Source organism: Typopeltis vanoorti, chromosome 3 (genome assembly GCF_054136105.1).
Source record: "Typopeltis vanoorti isolate ZY-2024b chromosome 3, IOZ_Tvanoo_1.0, whole genome shotgun sequence".
NCBI lineage: Eukaryota > Metazoa > Arthropoda > Arachnida > Uropygi > Thelyphonidae > Typopeltis > Typopeltis vanoorti.
In genome coordinates, this window is record NC_143551.1 from 177,359,465 (window position 1) to 177,371,346 (window position 11,882).

Sequence of the window (11,882 nt, forward strand, 5' to 3'; positions counted from 1 at the left end):
TAGATATTTTTGAATTTCTTAAAGATCTCCTTTCAAAAAATATTGAAGAAATTCACCAATTTATTAAAGAAATTAACGAATTTACAGAAATAACGAAGAAACATTTTGAATACATAAATGAAGCAATGAAGAAATATTTTGAAAACAAAGATTTTTGAATTAATGCAATCTGTTTCATACTTCACTGTATATATATATCAATCAATGTTATATATATATCAATCAATGTTTTTGTTACTAGGTGGCGCTGTCGGCGTATTTTGCTACTAAAATTACCTTAATGTGAAAATACCTTAATGTTAGAAACCTTAGTTAAAATATACCTTAATTTTAAAATTAAAATGTCAGAATACCATGTTAAAATACCCCTGAGAAAACAACCATAGAAAAGCATGACTGAAAACATCAGTATCACCAGAAAGGTGATAGTGATTTACATTAAATTAAAAAATTGGCAATCTTTTGTTTGAGTAACATTTTTTTTTATTCAGCATGAAGGGTAACTTTTCGATATAATAAAGTTTATTGCATTTTTAAAATTGAAGATCCAAATCCCAATTCTTTTCTTTCTGTGTTCATATCTATTTTTTTTACTTCTATGACTTCAGGATATTCAATTTTTTCACAAATTAACTGTGCAACACAGTCTCCTTTATGAATGTGAAAAGCATTGTTTATATCTAAATTAAATAACACTACACCTAAATTTCCCCTGTAATCTTCATCTATGACTCCAGCTCCAACTTGTATACCATGCTTAAGTGCAAACCCAGATTTAGGTGCAATTCTGCCGTAACAGCCTTTTGGTAATTTCACTCTAATGTCTAACCATATCAACCTTCTTTCTAATGGTGGAATTATTGTTTCATAGGGACTGTATAAATCCAAACCAGCTGAACGTGAGGTATGTCGAGTAGGTAAGAGGGCATCGTTCGAGAGTTTACAAACTTCCATCTTGATGTTATTTAATTCTCTAAATGACAGATCTATTTATACCCAGCTCTACGATATGTATATTTTTTATACCCAACTCTATGATATTAAATTAAAATCTTTCTTTAGGATATTTAAATCTTTCTTAAGGATATATATTTATTTAAATCTTTAGATATTTATTTAAATCTTTAGATATTTATTTAAATCTTTCTTAAGGATATATATATTTATTTAAATCTTTCGATATATATTTAAATCTTTCTTTAGATATATATTTAAATCTTTCTTTAGATATATATTTAAATCTTTCTTTAGATATATCAATCAATCTTTCTTTAGGATATATATTTAAATCTTTCTTTAGATTTATATAAATCTTTCTTTAGGATATCTTCAGGATAAACCTGTCTTTAGGATATATATAAATACATTATTTTTTTGTTGTTTCATAATACATACAATGGAAGAACCACTCTTAACAGATAAACGGCTTGTTATATTCCCAATTAAATATCCTGATATATGGGAAAAGTACAAGTGTGCCGTTGCTTCGTTTTGGACTGTCGATGAAGTAAGTCTGCAATACGATAGGTACGATTTGTTAACAGCAGAAGAACAAAAGTTTCTTTCATTCATTTTGGCTTTTTTTGCAGCAAGCGATGGAGTAGTAAACGAAAATTTAATTTTCAATTTTGCTCAAGAAATGCAAGTTCCCGAAGTAAGATGTTTCTATGGTTTTCAGATTGCGATGGAAAACATCCATGCAGAAATGTACAGCTTACTCATCGACACTTACATTATCGATGAACTAGAAAGAGACAGATTATTGAGAGCAACAGAAACTATCGAAACTGTAGAGATGAAAGCAAAATGGGCTTTTAAATACATTTACGACAAAAACGTATCGCTCGGAGAAAGACTCGTGGCATTTACAGCCGTTGAAGGCATATTCTTTTCTGGTTCGTTTGCAGCCATATTTTGGTTCAAAGGGAAAAATTTGTTACCCGGATTAACGTTTAGTAATGAACTCATTAGTAGAGACGAAGGTTTGCATTGCGATTTTGCATGTTTACTGTACAAGCACATAGTTAATAAACCAAAAAACGTTAAAAATATTATCCGTGAAGCTGTAGACGTTGAGAAAGAATTTTTCAAAGTTGCATTAGAAAATTCGCTTCCTGGAATGAATTACGATTTAATGATACAGTACATCGAATTTGTTGCCGATCGCTTGCTGACTGCATTAGGAGAAGAAAAAATTTACTTCTCTAGTAATCCTTTCGATTTCATGGAAAATATTTCGATCGAGGGGAAAACAAATTTCTTCGAAAGAAAAGTTAGCGAATATCAAAAAGGTGCCAAACAACAAGAATTTATTACGACTCTCGATTTTTAAACTGCCATGTCTAATTTAATCTTAGGATGTGGCTTATAATCGACTAATTGAAAATCGGTAATTTTAAAATCTTCAACGTTAGATATTTCTCTCGTAATGTATAACTTTGGAAATTTTCGTGGTTTTCGTTTCGTTTGTTGCCTTAAAGCCTTAACGTGATTTAAATAAACATGAGCATCTCCTAAAACATGCACCAATTTTCCAGGTTTTAAATCGGTAACGTGTGCTATCATGTAAGTGAGCAAAGCATAACTAGCAATGTTGAACGGTACACCCAATCCCATGTCTGCTGAACGTTGATATAATTGACAAGATAACTCATTGTTACAAACGTAAAATTGTGCTAAACAATGGCAAGGGGGTAAAACCATTTGTTCTAAGTCTGTTGGATTCCACGAGCAAAGAATGATTCTTCTGTCACTTGGATTTGTTTTGATAGTGTTTATTACATTCGACAATTGATCGACTCCTCGTCCAGTATAATCTGCATGCATGTCGGTGTATTTTGCACCAAAATGGCGCCATTGAAACCCATAAATCGGGCCAGCATCGTATTCTTCCCTTTCTTGCAAGCCTGCATTATCTAAAAAACTACGAGAACTATTTGCATCCCATATGTGAATATTTTTTTGTCTCAATTCATTTACGTTAGTTGAGCCTCGTACGAACCACATTAATTCTTCAAACACTCCTTTCCAATATACTTTCTTTGTCGTAAGAAGGGGGAAATTGTTATTACTAAGACTATACACTGAATGCATTCCAAACAGCGATAACGTACCGATTCCTGTCCGATCTGGTTTAAAATTACCACACTTCATTATCTGTTTGATTTGTTTCAAATATTGATATTCTTCGTGCTTCTTCATGCCTTATTTTCTATCTATGCTATTCTGTAGTAGGGAAGGTGCTTATATGTGTGTTTATCGTCGATTAGTCGGGTCTTTAAATTAAGTAACATCGGTTGATCGACATCTGAAAAATCTGTTTGTGGCCTTCCCGGATTTGAACAATGTCGTTTAAATGCTCGACATGCTTTATTCGGTACAACTGTTACTCTGTCGTGTCCGACATTTCTTATTCCCATTCGAACTTCGTTTCTGGCCATTCTAGGTCGAGGTGGGTAAACAGAAATCGGAGATGCCGCAAAGACTCTAATAACTCGATTTATGTCTGATTGGTAGTTTTCACGGTTTCTTTTTTTGTATTTTTTACCCTTATTATTTGTTTTTCTGGGTCTCGTTGTTTTTCTGGGTCTACCTCTCCTGCGTCTTGGTGTAGAAGGTGACGAAGGTCCAGCAATGGATGCTACTGCAGGACTACTGGGACTATTTAATGCAGCGATTCTTGCAGTTACAATTTCTGGTGAACGAATTGGAGAAGTCATGCTTCTCGTGACACGGTGGTCAGTAGAATCATTTGTAACACTCTCAATTAACGGAACTTCTGCTAATGGCATTTTAACTTACTTATTAATGTTTCGAAATAATTTTGACAATTTAACTGCCCTCCAAATTCGTTCTGCAGGTCGATGTAAAAAGCAGTACCAGATTGACAGCAATTTCATTGAGCGTGCTGAACTGATTTGGGCACGTGTGTCATGTCGGTGAATAAGTTTTACGAATTAACTGCATATTCTTTCCCCAAAATAAACCAAATTTTAACGTACTACATAGAACAAATCTATTACTATGAGCTAATTAAAAAAAAATGTAGGAATATGACAACAGAATTTACCTATACTATCAATTGGAAAAAAAAATATGCTACCATTCTACGTTATACCGCGAAATCCTTTTTTAAAGATTCACATTTTCAATGTGTTTCGAGGACTACTTATTTTAAATATTGGACCAAATGGCTTTTAGGTGAAATGAAAAAACCAACTATATTAGACGTAACGATGTATCCTTCTGGTGTAGTAATACACAAAAACGTGCCGATCGTGGATAAAAATTGGTACGAAACTAGACTAGCAGAAAATGTTCGTTTCAGAAATCGATATTCAGTTACTTACAAAGATATCTTAGATGAATTACAGAATATGAACGATATGACATATTCATTTGAATTAAGAGATAACGAAATACGAGAAATATTTGATGGATGGCAATACGATTGTAATGTAGTAATAGCATCATTTATTATCACAATGTTTATTATTTGTCTAGTTATATTCGTTTGTTTATTTATTTATTAAACGAAAGTAACACTTACCATGTTCGTAGCGATAGCTGTCATGTCATCACCTGAGCATCATAGCATAAGTAACGAATGTAAGGCGAGTTCATTTTTTCTGCTGAGATGATAAACTTGATTTTTTTATATACTAAACGTTAATTACACGATAGACATCATTATGACAAAACTAAATTACTACTATACATATATAATATACATATCATTAATTGTTTCATTAACAATTTTGGATAGACTTAGTGAGCATACTCTTTGCACGTACAAAATCAATTCCCTTTGAAGAACATGACGAATCAATGTACAAAATAAAATGCCAATCGATGGGACACAAAATATCTCCTTTTTCGTTCGATTTAAACTTGCTCAGTTCTGTCGATCCATATCATTGGTACACCGATCAACACCTAATTTCATTTATTGTAAAACATCCTAACGATCGTTTGAGTCAGAGCGTGCTGACCATTTGTAAAAACGTACTGAATTCCATTATTTCTGCTAATGTAGAATTATTTCCTTTAGGATTTTTTGACGATACTTTAGAAATGCAGATACTCACATTCATCACAAACATAAAGGAAATACATTTACTTATTCGAAATGTTCACGAAGAGGCTCCGCCTGTGTTGATAGATGTAATATTACGATTGTTGGTGTTATCAAACTACGATCACGTTTGGAAAGATTGGCCAATACATTTCGAAACGAAAAACTACGTCTTCGATATTCTACAGGAATATTTTGCTGCAAAAGAAGAATTACACCGTTTGAAAAGAAAACTTTCCTTAAGTGAGGTTTGATATCACTTGTGCTTCTGTGTTTGGCAAGCTGCGATCGTTTCTTTGTTTCACAACCGTTATGTTTTCGTCATCATAATAAATGCATTCGTAAATACTGCCATCTGTCAATCCTTTGAATGGAATTCTCAAGTCGCCTGCTCTCAATAATCCACCTAAATAAAGAAAATCTATCGTTTTTACTTTTTTTAGTTTATACGCTACATCGTTAAAGGTGTGATGATATATTAGGCCATCCGTAGGACCATGAGTAGGTAATAATTTAGTATCAGAGTCTTCGTACTGTTGGATCTGGTAATTGGCAACATTTATTTTTAAAAAAAATTTAAAAAATTCTACGAATATCCATTCTAAATTTCTGCGATACGTGGGACATCCTTCAACACTGAGCACATCTAGAATTATGCGTGTACCATTTGGTAATCGTTCACAGCTGAAAAGAGCTCCAGGATAAATAGAAAAAGGCAGGGTGTCTTGAGAGTTGTCTTCCCACATTTCGTATGTTTTATTCTCTTCGCAGTATACGTGTCCAAACACACCATCATATTTCGATGCCACCAAGCAATCTTTGTTGATAGGAGCATCTATGACTTGCACCGTTTTACGGTTAGGAAACGTAACAGAACAAGATGGCAAATGACCGATTGTGAAAAGACAAGGAAAATTAGTAGTTATCCAAAACAGCCATTGCCGATCGATCGGAAGTTCGGCTAGCCGTTTTTTTCCTAAGTGAGTTTCGATTTCGACATTTATTCCATAATTTTGCTTTTCGGTTATAAATAAAACAACTTTAACAAGAGGGTTAACGATCCACTCGTGTCGAGTTTCGTATTTTTGATATTTTTGCATATTCACTAGTGCATAGAATTCTGCATAGTTTTTTGGTTTCCAGTTTTCGAACAATGTTTCTTTAGACTCTACAAATTTGAACCAAACACCATTACAGAATACACTCGTGTTCCTACAGACCGTTTTCAACATGCATTCGGTATGTTTTATTCTGTATGAATTCCAATAAAATATTTGACGTTTGTAAGAACGTCCAAACAAATTTTCTAGAATCTTTCGAACATGTGCTACTTCATTACGTTTTATCATACGACGCCATCTGAATTCGTATTCGTACATATTGAGCGTACTTTTTATACAAGAATGCCTCGAAGTTTGGGCATTTATATGGCACAGCTATGAAAAAGTATCCAGCTTGTTTACACATTCGCCGTTTATAAACGTCTAACATTTTGCGATGTAGATTTTTTTTATTATAATGATATGGCCCTTGGCATTCGATCGCAACTTTCTTAATGTTATTCACTAAATCGATTTCTAATTTACGAGTAGTACGAATCCAAGACACACGTTCTTTGTGAAATTCACAGCCAAAAATCTTTTCTGCTAGTGCTTTTATTTTTAACTCAAAGAAATTAAAAGACATTTTCTTTCTTTCAAGAATTAAGAATGCTTATTATTTTATTTATTCTTGGCATAATACTGGTGTTAACTTTTTTATTTTTGTCCACGAAACGTAATTCCGAATTTCTTGAATTTCCAGAAAATTTTGAAGAACATTTTACTTATTTTGATGCAGAGTGTTCCGATAGAGATCAAACTAACGATATTCTACATTTTATTACTCGTAATGTGTCGAATAAATGCGTAGAACCAAAATTTTGCGAAAACGTGCTACCTAAAAATAACAATAGTCTATTGCCAAATTACGTAATGCGCATCACATTTCCCAATAATCCGCATGCAACGTTGTACGATCATCTTACTGGGTATGTCTGTAATGAAAATAACAATACAATGACCTTCAAACAGCTGACTGATGGATATTACATAGGAAAAGATTTTAAACCAAAACAGTTATGCAACACACACAGTGCAGTACCTGTGTTTAAAAACTTTCCATACCGTTATTTTGATTGTAAAATGCAAAAAACCAAATCGTGTTTTTCAGATGAATATTTTGATTTAAAACATTTAATGTGTAAAAAATTTCCATCGAATGCAAACACTGTTTTGGGTTATCCCGTTTATTATTTAGAAGCAGAAATAGATCAAAATTATGCACAGAAAACATGTGCAACAAATGAAGTATACGATAGCGAAGAAAACGTTTGCATTCGAAATTCACAGTGTGCAGGTCTTTCTTTTTTAGCACAAATTCCATTTGCCGAAGTTCCTATTAATAATCGAGAAATATGTAAAATCAATGAAAATGGAACCCTAGTAGCCGAAGAACGAAATTCATCCATCGATGATGATTGCAAAGATGGGTGGACTCTAAATACAGAGAGTTGGATAGTAAAAAATTTAATATATATTCAGTGCACAAGTATTCCTAAATACACTTTTTGCCCTTCGGATCAAAAGTCACTAAACATTATTATTTATAAAAATATAGTTACGTGCCCCATACATCCATCCATGTATCGCTTTCGAGTTTTACACGAAGACGAAGCGTACCGTATTCGTGAAACAAATTACATTAAATTTTACAAGAAGCAAACTTTAAATGATGCAGAATATAATATGAATGGTAATCATTATAAATTTTCTAACAACACAGAAACATTAACGGCAGTTGATGATAACTGTGTAATAGAAAACTGCAAAAATATAGATTTCATCGAATTCGATTCCAGACAGTCTGTTACAAATCATAAAGATAGTTATTCTACAGAAGATACATTATTCGATTGTCCACCAGGAAAATATTTTTCTCCATTGATATCATCATGCCAATCTAGCCCTGTTACAATCACTTATAAATATCACATTTTAGATACGTTCGATAAGGACGAAGTGCATGGATATCATCGTTAACACCATCAAAACAAAGAGCGCTCGACCTGTAAAACGAGTATACTTTCGAATGCAGGACATATACGTACATTTCGAAGATGGTGAAGTTGTTTTTCACAAAATAGATTTAGGATTGCAAATATTTTTTAACATCATGGGAAACAAAACATTAATGCGATACACAGGCGAAGAATACGTCGAAGAATCTTCAGAATATTTCAAGTTTTTTGGTTACAAATCAGGTGACAAACTAAGCATAAAACAAACAGATGAAATATACATAAATATACGATTAAAATAAAGTCATCAATGTTTTTAGAAATCGTCGACTCGTTAACAAAATACAAAAAATATAGACAACATCAAACATACAGAGCATACGAAATGTTTGTCAACGAATTGCAGAGTGATTTACACGAAGCTTTCGAACACAGTTACGAACTCATCGAAGAATACGAAGAACTATACAGAAAATCTAGCAATTTTGTGAGCTTCCTTTTACAAATTACTCACACCACAGATGCATTTCAAGAATTTAAGAAAAAACAAAATGTGACTCCTGATTTGTTTGAAGATTTAAAAAAATGTTTAGAAGAGAGAATTGCAGAATTGCTTCAACAATTAAAAAATTGTGAAGACGAGAAAAAAAACTTAAAAGAGGAATTCGAATTGTGTCTCAGTAGAAACGATAACGACTTGGCGGTACAATTAGAACACTGTTTACAAAGCAAGAAGCTTCTCGAAAAAAAGTTGAGAGAATTAGAGGCTGAAATGGCAGAAGAGTTACAATCGTTTCAGAAGGAGAAAAAAAGGTTGACCAAACTTCTCGAGGACCAGACTCAAGGCACACTGACTGCACTTCCACAAACAAGTTTGCCTACTTCTGCACAGCAAGCAAGTTTGCCTACTTCTGCACAGCAAGCAATAGAAGAAATAACAGTGACACATCTAAAATCTCTAAACGAAACATTAAAATCTGATAACGAAACATTAAAATCTGATAACGAAACATTAAAATCTGATAACGAAAAAATTAAAAACGAATTGAAATCGTTTAAAGCTGAAAACGTGAAATTGTCTCCTATTCTTATAAAGTACGATAAAAAAACTATTACAGAAGTCGTTGACGAATTGGAATCCAAATTAGCAGCAACAAAGTGTGTCGACGAAAAACGCATTATCGATTTAAAAAAAAATGTCGAACATCTAGTTCAACACATCAGTCCCAATACGCAAGCTGAAATAAAAGCCTTGGTAAAGAACATAAAGCAAAATGTAGAACTCATTTATACAAAAACAACTGCCCTTGTTATCGATGATGATCCATACGTTTTAGAGCTTCAAAATGAATTAAGTAAATGCCGAGAATCATTATCTGATTGTGCCAATCAGTTATCTCAGGAAAAAGAAAAATTATTGGATGCCGAAAAAGAAATAACAGAATGGAGTAACGAGAACAAGACTCAAGCAGATTCGTTGGCTAAACAAGAGATAGAAATAGATAAGCTTAAAAACAACATCACCCGCTTGCAAGAAAAATTAACAGATGAAGAAAAACTAACTAAAAGCTTAAACGATAAAGTGGAAAATTTAGAAAAAGAGAAAAATGAATCGGTAACAAATACAGCAAAGCTAAATACACAAATAGAATGTTCTAATGTAAAATATACTGGATTAGAAGAAAAACTTAAAGATCTTACTAATGAACACACAAAAGTTAAAGAAACGCTACAGACTTGTATACACGAAAAAGAGAAACTACAAGAAAAACTTAACAAGGCAAAAATTGAAAAACAAAAACTGAAATCAAAAACCGAAGACCAACACGATGATTCCATTAAATGGGAACAAAGATTTCATTCACTTTTTGAAATGTTACGTAATCAAATGTTCACATACGAAACGCATTTGAGAAATAATCAACCAAATTATTACAATCAATTTGCAAGTTTTCAATCCAGATTGTGGGAATCGTTAAGACAAAATATCCACGAAGAAATGCTTTTGCAACAACAGCATCAAAGACTTTACCAACAACTGTCGCCACAAAATATAAACAGGTTTTTCTCTTTTCCCGTGAATATCAGATCATACCTTACGAATTTACCTCAGGAAAGTCAGCAATTATTTTTTAATCTACCACACTTTGACCAATTACAATACATACAACAACAACAACCAGAATTTTTGAATCTGCCCCACTCTGAGGTTTCTACCTCTCGAGGGAGTACTGTAGAAATTCTTTCACTAACGGAACCAATGGATGATGAAAATATTTTTGAAACTGAATTACATAAATGTCTTCGAGACGAAACCGAAACAATTAGCAACTGTTTGACAGAAAATCAAACGACTCTTATTGAAGAAGTTATGAATAAAATGAAAGAACTTAAGGAATATAAACTTTTCAAAGATGTCATAAAGCAAATAGTGAATCACACGATTGTAGAAAATGTTCTGACGAACAAGGAGCTCGTCTCTTTAACCCGGATTGTACACGGTATCTTTCAATTTAATTAAACAAGGTTTAAAATGATTTTATTGACATTAGTTGTTGTGCTGCTTTTGTGTCTTTTATCTTTAGTTAACTTTTCAGTTCAACCTTTACCAGCATGGCAGGACATTTCCTCTACAGCTGATGTACAAGTGTTGTGTGATGATCATAAATCATTCTCTTGCGATCCAACCACTGGTAATCCAGTTAAATGCAACGTCGATGACCCAATAGACAAATGTTTATTTTGTCGAGAAGGGAATTATAAATGCGTACCTTTTTTAGAATCTGTGAAAATATACGACCTACAGCAAAAACAAATCGGTAAAATAGATAGAGAAGAATCAGGAATTTGCATAAATATTCGAAACGAAAAAAGAGAATGTAATCCCAACACTGGTTCTTGGAATTTAGTGAAAATTCCTGACAAAGGCTTTGGCTGGATTTGTCATTGTACCTATCCTCATTTAGTCACACAAACCGATATTTTTAGCGACTGTAACGTTGACGTAGCTTGTGGCAAAGGAAATCATCTAAAAAGCTTACAAGTCAATCCTTTTCATGAAGGAGAATGTGAATGTACTGATTTTTTCTATCCTAGTAGAAGTGAAAACTGGGGACCTAAATGCAACATGAAACTGGAAAAGCATGCTAATCGTTGTCATCCGGGCACGTTCGACGAAAACAAACACATATGTGTATGCCCTGAAAATTATGTGGAAGAATTGGTAGGTTACTTTCAGCGATGTGTACCAAAACCATGCATAAACGATGCGTTAACCAATAAGCCACTTAAACATGCACATTTATTGGACAACAATCATTGTTTTTGTGATGCAAGATATGGAAATATAGGCTTGAATCTTTTTCAGTCTGAAGATGAAGTTGTGGATCATTATAATGCTTGCACAAACATTTTTATAAACGAACCTAATTACGAAATCGATTTAGAATTACGTTGCTATTTTTACATCGATCCACTAAAGCCTAAATGTTTTTACGTGTTTAAATATATCGACAAAGACGATTTAAACGAAACGTTTCAAAAATATATTTCTTTAAATAGCGATACCTTATACATTGAAGATTCTTGGCCAAATAATTTCTTCAATCAAATCATTAGAAATAAAAAAGAAACAGAACGTATTGACCATCGAGGAAAAGGTTGTTATTATCATTACAGACAAATTTACGTACACTGTTTTGACTTTATACACCGTTATAACCCATGGATACCGCGGTGTGGAGAAAATCA

At 33.0% G+C, this 11,882-nt stretch overlaps 1 protein-coding gene and 2 pseudogenes across 1 annotated transcript; 1 reads left to right on the forward strand and 2 right to left on the reverse strand.

Moving 5' to 3' along the window:
* Nucleotides 1-522: 522 nt before the first annotated feature.
* Nucleotides 523-954, reverse strand: LOC150108769 (deoxyuridine 5'-triphosphate nucleotidohydrolase, mitochondrial-like). Its single transcript, XM_090415363.1, has one exon. The coding sequence runs from the start codon at nt 952-954 to the stop codon at nt 523-525; it is 432 nt and encodes a 143-aa protein (XP_090271489.1).
* Nucleotides 955-977: 23 nt separating this feature from the next.
* On the forward strand, nt 978-2,308 carry LOC150108770 (ribonucleoside-diphosphate reductase subunit M2 pseudogene; annotated as a pseudogene).
* Nucleotides 2,309-2,328: 20 nt separating this feature from the next.
* LOC150108771 (thymidylate synthase pseudogene) lies at nt 2,329-3,201 on the reverse strand (annotated as a pseudogene).
* Nucleotides 3,202-11,882: the final 8,681 nt, after the last annotated feature.

Coding starts and splice junctions, on each gene's coding strand:
- LOC150108769 (XM_090415363.1), bottom strand. CDS start 954: ATGGAAGTTTGTAAACTCTCGAACGATGCCCTCTTACCTACTCGACAT.